Genomic DNA, 16,549 nt, shown 5'->3' on the forward strand with positions numbered 1-16,549 from the left:
CATGATATGTAAGCATTTTAATTCTTAAATGGCTTGAATTTTACCTTTAGCAACAAACAAAAAAGCTTTTCAAATGTAGCTAGTTCTGTCACATGTGTTAGTCTGTTACATGGACATCTTGGACATGTTGTTATGGGAACACAAAATCACATGACCTGGACCATGACCCACCAGACTGTTCAGTGTGTGTCACTTAGGGACTTCTTGAGATAAAATAAAGGCTAAAGCTGTATATGGAACTTTCCAGAGCATTTAAAGTTCATGTGACACCCGTGTCACGGTGGGTCCTTATGGGTTTTGATTGATTCAGAAATAATACATTACACCTGTTTTGAAGTCCTTACATTGGTTGTTCTGATGGTAACTAATTCTGTTCAAGAATTAATGTTTTTTTTTTAAGTGTTCTATTCCCCCTTATATATTTTGTCATTGTATTTTATCTCATTTTAGTTTGATATTTTATGTATTACTTCTAGGTTTTATATTGTTATATTTTAATCCTTTTAATTTCTCATGTGCTTTAGGTGAAATAGTTGCATTGAATATCACAGACATTTCCAAAGGGTGTTTTACAAATAAAGTTTGATTAATTAATTTATAGATTATAATAATTTCTCGAGTATTGGCAAAGGGCACAAATACATGCATCATGGAGATATATTTCACTCGTATGAAGCATTAGCTTGAGGAAGCATGCTGTTATCCTTAAACCTATCTTCAAGCAGGTTAACAAGAAACTCACCAGCATTTTCTTGGCCTTCCAATTCGGAAAGGTGAGCACGGCATTTTTGCTGAGTTGTGCTGTTGCAGTTTTGCCGATGGAGGAAATAATTCACTTTCCAATTTCCAGTCACTTCCTGTCCATCACACGGTACCTGGAGTAAGATTTGGTCTCTGGCTCTTCCACTTGTTTTTTCCACTGAAATCTAGCATTTGTCCTTAAGCTTGACAGAGTGTGAATCCTTTCTAAAAGCCACAGCTGTTGACAGAAATGTGTTCTTCATGCCAGACATGAACACTGATGATTATGTAAGATACTTCAAGTTCTTTTAACACAATGGGAAGGATCCTCCAATTTCATTTGGCATCGTTTGTTGAATTCCTCCTTGCTTTAAAGACACGCATGGCTGTGACGAAAAATGCTGAACACACCAAGTGAGTCACTGCTCAACTCTATGTATTTTGTGACACTGTTCTCTTCTTTCTCCTTCTGTCATGTCTTCTCATCCACTCACTTCCTTTGTCTTTCTTCCTCCTTGTCACACCCACAATTCTTTTGTCGTTTTGTATCCTTTTTTAGATTCTCCAAGTGCTCTCTCTCCTCTTCTTTTTGCACCACGAGCAGCAGTTGTTCTGATAGGGTCTGCTGCAGTGTTCGCCCGACAGCCAGACTGCAGTCCCTGCAAACAAGCCCGGCATCTGCTGAGTAATGCAGGCCTGTAGGAGAGATCCTCCTGCTTCTGTATTCCAGAGGGATGGAGTGATGATACTGCGGCAGACACTATTTAACCTGCTGCAGGCAGACTCACAGGTTTGAGGGCCAGATACTCGTGCCACCACACCTTAAGCTTTCAGGAATAGAGAGGTCTATCTGCAGTGGCAAGAGGTGTGCATGTTCAGCTCCCTGTCTGCCTCCCTGTGCCAGCACTGCAGAGACAGCAGCAGGGTGTCTGATTCTCCGCTGCTGTCTACCTTCCACTGGCTCATTCATCATATTTACACTCTACTCGCTGGACTGATTCACATATTTAAAACGTTCAAGGCCGTAGTCCAGCGTTTCTCAAAGTGTGGGGCGCGCCCCACTGGTGGGGCGCAGAGGGGTGATAGGTGGGTCGCGAATGGACACGATGAACGGGAGATTATTCTTTTTATTTTATTTATTTTTTAAATACATTTTTGGGACCTCAGGCCGGAATCGAACCTGGGTCCTCGCGGGCGGTAGTGGACTGTTACAGCAGGAGACTGGCAACGGCGGTGGACTTTCACAGCGGCGGAAAGTGTTTGCGGCGGCGGATGCGGTACCGGCCGCGCAGCTCACCACTTCATAAGGATTTTAACACTTTTTTTCGAAATCCCGTTTTCTACTTTACAAATAGTCCCATGTATATTCTAATTTTGTAACGCAAGCCGACATCGCCACGGAGGAGCACACAGCCACTGTGAGCGAGCGAGACAGAGAGAGAGCTAGAGAACACACCTTTATCTATTTAATATAGCCTAGTTGTACAAAATAAAGTAAGAAATCATTCCAATGTGTACTATAGGACAGTAACAAATAAAAAACAGTTTAAAAGGGGAGTGATTAGTCAAATATGCATAAATAAAAAGAAAGAATGCTAACTAGGTAATATAAGATAAGAATAAACAAGTTTAAATGATTTGTTATTGGTTGTAATCATATTCTAAAGATGTTTGGATTATTGATTGATGCATTTAACTTCAACATTTAAAGAAATATATCTTCCCGGGGGAGCATGTCCCCGGACCCCCCTAGAGGAGGTGAGGACCCCCCTAGAGGAGGTGAGGACTCCCCCTAGAGGATGTAAGGTCCACCCCCAAATAAAGCAGGTTAAAATAATTAAATTGAATACATGCCTACCATTTGATTGGATCGATGAGGAACAGGTGGGGCTTGAAAAGGCCCACCTGTTCAAAGTGGGGAACGACAGGAAAAGCTTGAGAACCACTGGCTTAGTCGGTGACCTTGAACTCCACTACAGAAAGCCTCAAGAATTGTAACAATTTCAAAAAAACTAAAACAAACAAAATAAAAAGATTAAGACCTATAAAATAAATAAAACGATATAAAGGTAGGTAAATAATAAAGACTAAAAGAACATTTAAAGTGGGCGGTTGCTAATAAAAAGCTAATCTAAAAAAGATGTGTCTTTAGCTGGCGTTTTAAAAAGATTGGCCTGCTCAAACCGGTGTGGAGCTAGTCAAATATTTTGAATAGCTAGGATAATTATTGTCATTGCTAATTTATTGATTCATCTGGCACATTACCATGATCACATGTCATGGAGCACTAACAGAATAAACAAAATCAACAAAATGATGGCACACCAAAGTACCACTTATCGTTACTCATGCAAAGGAAGGACATTCTTCAAATAAGGCACAGATTACTCAGACACACATCACTCCACAAAGAAAAATGTAAAAACTCACCATAAGCTCCTGGCCTTGTTGAATGTCTTGTCCACTCTAAAGAAAATACAAAAGGAAAAGATACAGTTTTTATAAACAGTATTAAATAAGAACTAATTTCATTATATATGTATGTTGGACCATCTTTTAACATTTACAAGATGTCCATTGCACAAGGAAAAAACCTAGAGGATGAAAGGATGATAACTAGCCACTCTTTATTTCATTTTTATTAAAGTTAAAGTATAAAAAGGATGAAAGGACGATTAAAATCTTGTGTTTTTTGAGAAAAAATGAATCTATTGAAATAACACAGTGCCATTCCTGGATAAACTATCATCTGTCCTGAAACCACCCTGGATAAACAGATTTAGGAGCTGCAAACAACCAGACGATCCAATGCTGGAAAGCTTATGATGCAGCGTAGTGTTTCTGCCAGTAGATGGCACTGTGTGTGCAGTGGAAACCTCACGTCTGACGTTTAGTTCATGCAAAACATGGCTACCCCTCAACTCATCAACCAAACAGCTATTTATTATGACATTTAGATCCATAAGGCAACCGGACATCACAGTCATAAACACACATTACAACTTCTCTTGGGATGCAGCACTGGACTTCAAGGTTAAAAACAAAGTGGATATTTAATACTGATAAGAGTTGCACTATGTCCCAGTGAATGGCTGTGAGTCTGTCTCTTGTGAAAGCTGGTGGTGGTGACACAGGGAAAAGAGAATGTGTAGTATGTCTCTCAGGAATCCTGCAGCTGCTTCCAGACCTTTCTTGACCCCTTTAAAAATCCTCAGAGTTACGCCACAGAAAAAGGTAATACACAACAGAAAAAGATTCCCAAGCTGAAAGGTTGATTTCAGGTTGTTTCCTCCCCTGTTGACCTCGTCTCCTATGAATGTATGGCTTCATCGCTCAAGTCAGAGCTGCTGAGTGCTCTCCACCCTGTGTGAACAAGGAAAAACCCCAGAGTTTGGACCTCTTACTCATCAACATTATTCATCAACATTATTCGTTTGCATGACACAGAAACACCCTAGTGATCAAACAAGCATTCTGGAAAGAGATGTGACTCCCGCTGTATCAGAAAGGATGGTAAAAAGTCTACAGACATGCCAGAAGCATGTGAAAGTCAGCATGATAAATATGCTGATGTTTATCAGGTTAATGTTTGTTATGTTCACCACTCTAGTTCAGGGGAATGTCTGTGCAAAAGGACAGCACGATCCATCAAAAGCTGATGACATTTCCTTCAAAACCATACTTGTTAACGACGTCGTTGTGGCACTTGATGAAATAATTCACATTGTAAATACTGTATAAGCCCATGAGTCAGGCTACAGAAGGAGCTTCTGTTTTCATTCATATATAAAGCCAATAAAAAGTGTAATTGATTTCAGAGTGCCCTGTTAACTAAGTGGTTACAGTGCATGCCTTGGAACCACAACGTCTCATTCTAGCCTTGGGACTAGTTATTGGATGTCATATCCCACTTTCTTTCTCACTCCATTTCAACACTATTATCGGGAAAAAAAGACCTTATAAAAGAAAAGAAAAGTAGGACCAAGCTTGCACTTCTTCTTTTGTTGTGAGAAGCGCTCTAAAAGATAAATGAAAGCTTAAAGCTTCCTCCTTCTCAGAAAACGGTGTCAGTGAGAGGAAACCGGCCTTGGGGGGTTTGTTTGCAGAGTCACAAATCAACAGACTTCTGTTGTTACAGTAGGTCGTCGCCTGATTCCCTCTGTGCAGAAGATGGCTCATGATTTTAACACTAGGTCTCCATGTGGCATACACTGACACAGAGCTGGATTTTGTGGTGCTGTTCTATTTCAAATCTACCACCAGTGTTGATTTCACTGAGACTGACAGACACATGAGAGCAGATCAATCAGAGCTACATCCTGAGTGGAATGCATGCTGGTCCTTGGGAGAGAGCCAACACACTTACGGCTCTCGGCTCTGCTCTCACAGTCTGAGGAGAGGAGAGCTGCTTTTATATGTACTGCATCACAAAGAATAACATTTTCTAAACCTCATCCTCCACCCATTCTCAGGTTTCATGGAATTCCCATCAAATGAAATCAACCAGGGTGTGTCCAGGTTATTGGATAAAGACTTGAAACTGAAATACCCAAACCAATACAGGACATTTCCAATAAAAAAGAGCTGCAAAACAAAACGTGATACCCAAAGCCTGAGACCTCATATCAACACAGATAAGGTAATTTCCCCCAAATTATGAAAAGGACAAGGCTCTTTTATATTCTTATGCCAAACAGCCCAAACGTGTGCCAATATAAACATACAACTACTGCACTGCTCTGACATATTGCTTTCATCTATAGAATGGCTATGTAAGCTGTCTGATGACAGAAAAAGATGTTGTATTCAGTAAGGGGACATACTCCGTCCCCAGTGCATATGTCCATAAAGCTTCTCAACACTCGCAAGTAATTCAATATAGATGTAACTGATGGCCATGAGGGTTGTGCAATAGGTCACCATTGTCAGTAGGTATGTCTGTGTATATGTGCGAACTGTGCATATGTACATACGTTGTGTGTTAATATGTAAATGTATTTTACTGTGTGTAAGATGAGTTTTGTAAATCTTCTGTAGAACCACACAACGGAGCCCTTTATTGTCCTTACGGGGACAATAAAGGGCATCGTATAAGAAAACGGAATATATTGTATATATTGACAAGCTACAACAGGAAGAGCTTCATTCCAATCACAAAGAAAAACATTACAGTTTAAACATTATGAGAAGTTTGGATTGAAGTACAGAAATAGTATGTCTACTAGTAAAGGTTACCATGTTATCACTTTTTTATTTAAAAACATTTCAAAATAAATCTGTAATACACCCAACAATCATTCAATTACCACATATCCAATCAATGTAACTCCATCGTGAGAAACGCTATAAAGAAAGCAACTCTGAGCCGGACAGAGCACAGATAAAGTAGCAGAGCCAAACACAGTGAGACACAAAAGACACCCAGCCTTATCAGCAAAACAAAGAATAATCTGTCCCCCTCTGAGAGAACAACGGCTGGAGTGGACAAAAAGTATGTGCCTGCGCGAACGCATTTGTTTGCAATGCGTCCTATTTGCACATTCGAAACACACGTTGAAAACCGTTTTTAATGACAGAAAGGCTAGATGAAGCAGTGCACTTAGGAACGCATGGCACAACAAAGGACATGGGATGCAGTGACCACATTTGGCGACAACTTTGAAAGATTCTTCTACGCTCTCAGCCATGTAAGAGGGATAAGAAGGCTAAAGGCAGAAACCAGAGGCCAAGAACACGTCAGCTTTAAAAATGTGTTCATACAAACTAATCCGCATCCCCACATTTCAAAATGTCTTCCCTGCTAAACTTTTTGAATATGTTCTTGACTTGAGGAATTAGGAAGGGTGTGCAGTTTGTACAGAGTTAGCAACTCTGCTCCTGGCAAGTAGGTCACCAGACAGGGCTGAGGAGTCAACCCGGAGGAAATCCAGCTTAAAGCAAAACATTTCACTAAAACTGCTGCAAAAACATGGGAAATATAAGAGGCACTCTGAGTTAAGAACAAATCGGTTGGCAACAAACACATCTTTAACCAAGTGATCTTAAGAGGTCTGGGATCTTAACTACCACACTAGCTATCAATACTGCCTTTCACCATTTCATTTTTAGATCCTCGCTGCTTTCATATTCAAGCAGATGAAGAAGTAGAACCACATTGTAAAGTCAGTGCTATTATGGTATATATACTATGACACAGTGAGACATTAGTATTAACTGATTTTTGTAAAACTATTGATAAAAACACAATTCCAGTGAACCCAGCATGCTCAGAAAGTATTCCTCTTCCCTGGCTACTTTAAATTTGCAGTGAGTTAATATAATTGTTACACTCAGTTCACCTAGTACGGATTAAGAGCCTGCAAGCCTGGCTTTGGGTTGAATACTTTGCAACCAAAACAAGAGTGAAAAGGTCACATAGGCTACCTGTCTTCCCAATCAAGAATACACCTTTGATTCCATTTTGCAGTCACTCTGTCACAGCAAGGAACATGGCCATGACAGCATCGTGACAGCATTAGCCACACCTCGGACTCAGAGTTGCTACAGTAGCAGCTCTGTGAAGCTTGACTTTGAGGCGCAGTAGAAATAAATAAAAACATCAGCATGCCAACAGGTTCCCAAAAACAAAGTGGGAATTGCACCCCGGCGCCGACGGAGCAGGAGCTGTATGCTTGGTTGTTGATCTTGAAAAAGGCCTCTGCAAAGTCTACTGAAAGAAGAGATGCATATGGATTTTTTCTCCCTCTCAATTCTGTTTCAAGTGTTCAGCACCTCAACCAAACGCTCGCTCTAGCTACAAAAAAAGATATATACAATTAAGGCTGCAAAGGAACGACATTAGTATTATAAGTATTACGTCATAAACCTAAGTACTGGACAAACTGAAATTATGACCTGATGATCGTGCTGGAAGAAGAGTTCACCAACAATTCATCCTGAGGGTCTGTAAATGTGTACAAAATGCTGTGGCAATCCATCTTACAGTTGTCAAGATGTTAAACTAAAAGACAAAATGTCAACCTGACTGTGCTGGTGCAGAAAAAGGCAGGGGGTCACTGATGTCAGTAGGATTCATCCTCTGGGGATCATAAATGTCTGTGCAACAATCCATCAAAGAGTTGTCGAGATATTTCAGTCTGGATCAAACAACAGACCAACATTTACTCAGCAAAAACAAGACGGGGGGCATGCCTGGATGAATACAATATGCGAGCCTATTCAGTATATCTGAATAAAGTCTTTATGATAGTATACAGTCAACACACGTTCTAGTTTCTGACTCTGCAGTTAACCTTTCACTATTCTTTAAGATACGAACTGGATACTGTCAAAAATAGAAACACAGTGAGACACGCAAGCCTGGAGCAAAAGGGAACAATATCTCGGTATATAATGCTCAGAGTAGTAATAAGAAACATTTATCAAACACCATTATGACCAGATCCAGACTGTATACTGTATTTGGACCGAGCCAGGACTGAATGAGCCCATTGACAGAGAGAAATGTGGTTGAATGTCCTCATTTAGCTACAGTACAGTAGGATGCAGTGTATTTGAAATCACACACACACACACACACACACACACACACACACACACACACACACACACACACACACACACACACACACACACACACACACACACACACACACACACACACACACACACACACACACACACACACACACACACACACACACACACACACACACACACACACACACACACACACACACACACACACACACACACACACACACACACACACACACACACACACACACACACACACACAGCTAGAGGCACTGCAGTATATGTCCCAACAACATCAGTGTTATTTTCTAACATTATAAGGCAACATTATTATAATTATGAGTTTAAAAATACATATGAGATGTACCATGTAATACGGTAGTTTGTTGGGAATATGCTTGACATTCACGTCTTGTTTTCTTTTATCTAGAAACGTATTTGGTCGTATAATCTGCTCTTCTAATGTAGTCCATTACTGTGGTAATGCACAGCAAACTGTTTCGCTGCTTCAAATGAGAAGCTTTTTTATCGGCCACAGGTATTGTTGACATGTTTGGTTAGTGACAAATGTAACCTACTTCTCTCATTAAATCGGATGTACATTAAGATATAGAAATGTTTTTGTTAAATTGTTTTGAAGCAGGAATGGAATGAAAAATATGCAGCCACCTGGTAAGATAAAGAAGAACAGGTAAAACATAATGAAGCCCATTTGGAACCTTCGATTTATGTCATAGTATATCAGTTGTATCCATCTTGTTGGTGTATGGACTCTTGGTACTTGTATAGCTCATTATCATTATATTATTATATTTGATTGGGTGTGTTTCAAACCAAATTGCCGCTCTGGAACGTTCAATCCAAACAAGAAATGTGCGATCAGAACTGCATCATGACTTTTTGCTGTGTCGAGAAGAATTCAGTTGCAGCAACATTTTCTGACATGACCGAAGCTCCACACCGGTTTGAGCAGGCCAATCTTTTTAAACGCCAGCTAAAGACAATTATTTTTAGATTCGTTTTTTATTAGCAACCCCCCACTTTAAATGTTATTTTAGTCTTTATTATTTACCTACCTTTATATTGTTTTATTTATTTTACTTAATCTTTTTATTTTGTACTTCTGTTGTACCTATATGTTCACTTTGTTTTGTGGGGTTATATATTTAATATTGTTGCATCGACTCAGTTGTCTTATGTCTTACCTGTCAGAGAGAATCTCTTGTTGTTTGTTTTTAACTTGTGATGTCATTCTGTAAAGCACTTTGAGCTGCATGTGCTGTATGAAAAGTGCTATATAAATAAAGCTTTATTACAATATGGGAGAGTATGGGAGAGCAGAGGAACTTTTACAAGCCTTATAGTATACATCTGTTTTTGTTCTTATCGAAACAAAAATAAAAGAACAATTGGTAGCCCACTATGTAAGCATTGTGAATACGAATGTGAATGTCAAAGCAAATATGCAAGGTGGACTGACTGAGGAGGCAATGAAGAGCCCTCTGGTTGCTCTACATCTCCTGTTTGTTTTGCCACTGGCCTTAGAAGAGTACTTGAGTGGCCTCCTGTTCTCAAGTAGCCCTGCCTTGAGACTTAATCATCTTTTGTCATGCAAACATTTGATTTTGTCGAACAAGGAGACTCTCTGTGTTGTCTTCCTGTTGGGCAGGGTTCTATATTCAATACAATAAGGCTTTCACTAAATGCGTCTCTGTTGGACTGTGTACTGACACACATTTTGTTATTTAATTGAAATAAAAAATGAAACTGTAATTGTGTGATTGTAGCCTTGGACACAAGAAAATCAAACAATTTAGGAGTCACAAATCAAAAAGAGATAGACAGCATAGGACGTAACACTCTAACGCAAGGTGTCATTTAAGTAAAAACACAACAACTTTGATGCATGTTGAACAAAAGCCTGTCCACCATCCGTCGTCTTAATTACTTGAAAAATAAATAATATCTCAAAGGATTTTTACATGGTTATATGAAGGTAAATAAAATGACATTTCTAAATCAGCTGACCAAAGAATGCGCACTACATATCTCGCCTACTCGGATTAAATAAACAATGTCAGTCTTTCCACGTGGTTGTTTTTGAACAAATGCATTCTTCTAATGTTTCTATGTGACGCTGCAAAACACAGCAACATTGTTCATGATGCCTGAATGGCCAGCGTGATTTAATAGTTTATGAGGAGACAGCCACTGTGAGCTACCGAGCAGACTGTGAGCAAACACCGATACATATGCAGTAGTAGCTACAGGAGATCTCGTGTGACTTACAACAGAGCAGATGCAAAGAATTGTAAATAAAAGGATATGAAAGCTCAGTGTTGCAATGCCATGGTCACATCTGACTTTTCTGCTGCCAAATGACAGTATCCAGTCACAATAAGTCCTGTCCTTAAAAGAAAGGTTACATAACTGACCCAAAGTTAAACAAAAACCACTCACACATAACTAATCAAATTAAGTGGCAGCTCGTTTAATATTTGATGCCAAAATGAGAGAGCATGCTGCGTCAGAGAAATAGCAACAGACAGAGAACAGAGCGGCTGCGTTTCCTTCAGTGAATGCCAGGAGGATGCAGGGGGCAGAGTGTGTTACAGATCACTCACTGATGTAAAGCAATCACACTGACCTATCCAAATGCCAAAGACATTCAACTCCACCAATAAACAGAATTTTTTTTTTTTTTAAAGTATTTTTCGCTTGATATACTACGGTACTATGAAATGGCTAAGGGAGTCGTACACATGCAAATGATTGGAATGTATGGATTAGAAAAGACAAATGGGGAGGCCGCTAAGGGCCCGCTAATGAGGTAGACAGATCTATAATGAGCGCTTAACACTTAATGATAGAGCCAGTAAAAGTTCTTTTTTGCCAACACACCGGTAACTGTTTCCCCCCCAAAAGCCACAAGGGGCAACAATGATCCCATTCTATACTTGAAAACAAACCTCAAAGAGCAACAGAAAGGTGGGTTTTATGCTTTATGATATCTTTTTACAAGAATAAGACTAACTGATGGTATTGGCATATGAAGGTTTAGATGATTGTCCCATCTCAGGTCACCGTACAGCGCTGTCCCCCACACAGTAAATGAGACAGTCACAAACAGAAGTTATGCCACAAAGCAAATGCTAGCGTAACACCGTAAAAGCTAACTCCCAACTTAACAAGCGGCTGCGGCCACACGAGGACGAATTCGGTCGTTTGCGTTACTGTTTAGTGTCATATAGACCGTTCAGCCACACGAGGACGACCGAATATGGCACTAAACGACTGAGGAAACGATAACGGGTCCCAAGGTGGATGGAAATGCATACGCAACTCTCTGGGGGGTCCAACGGCTCCGTGTGTACGCCCTATCCAAACATTTTCAGATCACTGATAGTGATTGCGCAATAGCCCCGCCTCTCCCCACCTCTTCTGCTCACCTCCGCTTACCCCGCGCCATTGCTGAAGTGTTTCGCCACCAACAACAACAACAATGGCGGATCGCAGAGTTGCTATCGTGCTCCGGACGCTATTGACCATGCTACAGTTGTTTGTGCAACATCTACAGCAATAATGATGAGGCAATAGCCCCGCCTCTCCCCACCTCTGCTGCTCACCCCCGCGTCAAAGTAAACTGCACCCTGAATTCAGATTATTTATCTTTCTCTCGATATGGACCTAAGCGCGAGTGAAGTCTAATCTGACAGGACGGAGACACGCAGCTCTGCTCACCTGCAGCTCCTCCCTCTGCAGCAAAACACACACTTCAAGTCAGATCATCACCCTTAGCTATTTTAATTACCTCTCAAACTCCCTAAACTAATTATAAATATGTTTATTTTTACTGTCGGCCGGGTCACTGATTACTGGATCAGCTGCTGCATGAGACAGACATGGCGCTGTCCGAAGAGAGGGAGGAAAAAGAGAGGCTCCGTGTATTTTATTATTATATTATATAGAGTCGTTATTCATTTGTTTTAAAGCTCAATAAATAACAAAGTAGACCTTTGACCGGCACTTTTATAATTTTGTCCGGAAGATTTAAACTTTAATACACGTTGACTGGCGAAAAACTCTGCACGGTTCCCTCGGCCCCCACCGCGGAGAATAAACAGAAGGGCAACCATGACAACCATGCTTCTTCGCTGCTTTTGTGGAGGAAGTTACAGCGCCACTTACAGGCTCCTGCATATGTACTGCAGCTTCTCCAGCGGTTGGAGCTAAACGGAGCGGTCTCGCGTGGACAGACACTATCCGGATAACTATTACGTGTGGACGGAAGCTTGTTTGCGATTGCGTTAATCCTATGCGTTTAGCCGTTTTCGTCCTCATGTGGCCGCAGTCAGCTTGCAATCACAGCAGTATCACAACACCGGTAACAGCCTAAATCCAGTTGACCCTCTGGAAGTCGCTGCACTCTGCTAGCTAAAGACAATGCTGAGGTGCATACCAAGCATATCAATTTAACAATGTATGCATTATCAATATCATGATTACCAGTCCAGACAATCTTCAGGAAATTCTTACTAAACTAGTTATATGACAAACAAAGTGTTTCCAAAGTTTCTTTAGCATCACTGCTCATAATGCATGTGTATTCATTTCCCTACACACACACATTTGGGACATTACAACAGTGGCTACTGCGCAACAATCCGCCCTACCCCCCCCCCCCCAACACAGCCCACCTTATCTATAAGAACAGTCTCCACTTGAGGTTAGCTAAAGGTATTTCAGACTCCAACATACGCACACAAAAATATAGGTACAAAAAACTAAAGGCAGTCAGGCATGCAGTTGCATTGGGACACCTGTTCACCTTCGGGTCACTAAAGAGCTCTTTGCTGACAGCGTGTCTGGTGCCCTGTAAAGTCTGAAGTGGGCTACATGGCAACACAAGTACCTACTGTCAACATTCACATCCATCATACCTTCAGCTCTGTCTAAGTAAGACTTTCCCTCTAACCTGCACCATACCTTCTTCTTCTCTCTGTTGTTTATCTACACATAATGCCTTGCCATTACTGTACAGAACATACCCCTGAATGATTCCTTTTCACGCAGAAACAGCAGTCTGCTAAGGTCCATTCAATGAAAGAAAGCCCCGAAAATGACATACAACAACAGAAAAAGCTGTTATGATAAACATGATGGCATTCCAGAGCAAACGGCACAGACACAGAATCTGCACAGTCATCAAACAGTGAGACAGAAACACACACTCACAATCACACACATGAGAACAGTGTGTTGTACAGAGGTGAAGTTGTTCTACATGTTCCAAGGATATATATTCTTACCCTCCATAGGCTCCAAAAGTGAAACTCCTCTTTCTCTGCGGCATGCCGGCTAATGGATAGCGGTGAGTCAGTCAACTCAGGGCTGAATGGAGCCAGCACTTGTGTCACTTACGCTGACTGAGCGTGTGTGTGTGTGTGTGTGTGTGTGTGTACACACGTGTATGTGTGTGTATGTGTGTGTATGTTGTTATGCTTTGCCTGCTGTCTGGGTTCCACTCCCGCAGCCTCGGCTATCGTGCCCTGCCTCTTCCTTGCTCACACGCCTCCTCCTTCACAAGCAGGGGGAGAAACAGCAAGAGGATGAGGGGGGGAAGGGGAGGGGGCTGCTGCTGACCATGCCAGTCTCCCAGGGAACCAGGAGTGAAGTGGCAGCCTTTTCTCACACAGCTACATCCTCTCTCTAATGTGTTTACATCACTGAGAACCAACAAGCAGGTTTTTTTGTTTTATATTCTAAATAAACTGTAATACCTGAAACCAAACAACACAGATGGCGCAATGTCAAAACAAATACTTTGTTAAATTGCCCCAGGCAAAAACAGATAGGAGTTCTTGGCATTGTAAGAGTTTGCTTTGAACAAGTCTTGCAGCACTCCCTCTCCGTGGCCCTTCAAGGCAGCTGGTTAAACAAGCTAGACCTCAAACAGTTTATCATTCATCACAAAAGTCCTAATTGCAGGGCCTTGCCCAACACCCACAAACTGTAGGTAACGACCTCAGTGAACACGTTTATAATCTGTCCGTCCATCCCTCTCTGTATTCTTTGTTTTTTAAGCCAATTGCCTCTCACAAAACGTAGCACAGAGTTGTCCTGCTTTATTGCCAGCCAAATTGATAGAATTGAGTATATGTCTGGACACAGAGAGCCTTCTATAGCAGGCTGATGAGTTTGATAAAGTGACAACATTAAAGCTGCCATGGATGATTGAATAAAGAGGAATAGCAGTCTGGAGCATCAGCCAGCTATCTGATTAACGTTCACTTCCCAAACATTTGCACTATGTCGGATGAGACACACTCAGTGTTACTCAGGACAGAGTAAGATGTGTCGGATGTATAAGGCAAACATTTCAAGTGCCTCTAAATCATGAATAAATACAATCTCATGATCCATGATTGAATCTCCCCAAGGACCAATGATGTCCTCATTAACTGCAAAACACTCAGTTACCGAGCACTTAGTTAATTAATGCGCTCACCAAATAAGCACCATCATGCCGATACAGAGTTACGTCATTTCTCCAGTACCTCCTCCGTCCTATGAGACTGCAGTTTTCTAATTACTATTCACCACAGAACCACAGAACAGCATCCTTGGATGACCTTTCTTTGGTCATGGACCTCACTTTGTCTCTTGTTGTCTTTTATCTGACCAGACTGATCTTTAGCGCACAGACACTTCATCGATCATAGTGATTATTGATTTAAAATTACATTCTTTACTAGGGCTGCTCAATTATGACAAAAATCATAATCTCGATTATTTGGGTCAATAATTGATATCACGATTATTAATCACGATTATCCATTTACTTTGAAAACATCCATTTATTAAAAAAGACATTTGAATAGTATGTTTTTAACAGTTGATTACCCTGAACTTTAAGTATAATTCAACTGAAAAACCGATAAAAAAATTAAAAAATAATAATAATCGTTTTATTTTGATTACGTTGTTTTCGTAATCACTCCCCTTTCAAACTGTATTCTTGTTTATTAATAACAACTTTTTTGTACTGTCATATAGTATTTTATACCTGTTTTTCACCTATTCTCTTGTTTTTTTATAACTACGTATAATGATCATATAAAGGTGTGCCATTACCTCACTGAGCTGAGGTTATCAGAGCCGCTCAGTCTTTCAGGAGAGAGCTCTCTAAAGCTCTCCCCCCCGCGGCCGCTTACACAGTAAATTCCAATGTTAATAAAAGCACACAGAAGCTGTGTACGTTTTTTGGGAGTTTGATTTATTTTAAATTAACACAAATACAAAATTAAAACCTATAATTGCACAGTAAAACCATTATTTAAAAAAAAAGAACAATTTCACATAAACCTCTGGTTTTTACTGGGGCAGTTCAACTTGATTTGGGGGGGGGGGGGTGCCATAGTTTATGGGCGCTGTACGCAATATAGGCGCAGTTCTGTTACTATAAGATAATAAGATGTACTTTGTTGATCCAAAATCGAGAAATTGGGTTGATGCGCCCTTAGCATTTGCCTATACTGCCTATGCCGAGGGCCGGCCCTGTCCCAGAGGACGAAGCCTACTGACTTTGGTGATCGCTGACTGTTCCTCTATTGATACCATGAGGTTGAAATGTTTGGTTTTGAGTTAATTGTCTCAACAACTATTGCGTTCATATTCATGTATAAAAAGGGTAGTAAAAAAACTATTACAATTGTAAATACAATTCTGTATGAAGTTGCCACTTTTGTAATTGTGAACATGTTTTAGTTAAAAAAAACAATAGTTTCTACCTTATCCAAAATGAGACGAAAGCAAACCACCAGCTCAGTTACTTTCAACTGAAACAATCAGAAACCACTTGTTATCCAAAAAAAAAGCCATCTGATCTTTCTTTCATCGTTGGCACAGCGACTGCCCGACTTTATTTGAGTGCCACTCTATCGATTCAATGCCTCGGTCTTGGGTGCTAGCTCCAATCCCGTCTGTCTGCTTCTCCAATAATTCAATTAGCTAAAGCAGTCGTGGCGTGTGCGAGGCATCTGAATGGCTGCAGCCCAGAAAGAGGCCTTTAATCACATCACCTCAGGAAAATGCCCTCTCTATGCTCTGGCTCCTCTTTTGTCTCAAAGGAAGTGGACAGGCAGGAAGACCCTTAAGAGGACAAAAGAAATGGAGATCTCTCCCTGATATCCACGTCGTCAGAAACGACTGATACTGCAACACCAACAAAACACAGACAAAAACAAACGTAGTTATTCCTCTGTCCCAGTTA

General features: G+C 40.8%; 1 protein-coding gene across 1 annotated transcript in view; it reads right to left on the bottom strand.

The window, feature by feature from the left end:
- The window catches only part of LOC117449710 (rap1 GTPase-activating protein 1-like), a 44,284-nt gene extending 30,463 nt beyond the window's left edge, over window positions 1-13,821 (bottom strand). The window contains 2 exon segments of the mRNA XM_034087543.1: window positions 3,172-3,207; window positions 13,587-13,821. Coding sequence (XP_033943434.1) covers window positions 3,172-3,207; window positions 13,587-13,630 — 80 coding nt within the window. The 5' untranslated portion in view covers window positions 13,631-13,821.
- Between the last annotated feature and the right edge of the window lie 2,728 nt (window positions 13,822-16,549).

Source organism: Pseudochaenichthys georgianus, chromosome 7 (assembly GCF_902827115.2).
Source record: "Pseudochaenichthys georgianus chromosome 7, fPseGeo1.2, whole genome shotgun sequence".
In the NCBI taxonomy this organism is placed as follows: Eukaryota; Metazoa; Chordata; class Actinopteri; order Perciformes; family Channichthyidae; genus Pseudochaenichthys; species Pseudochaenichthys georgianus.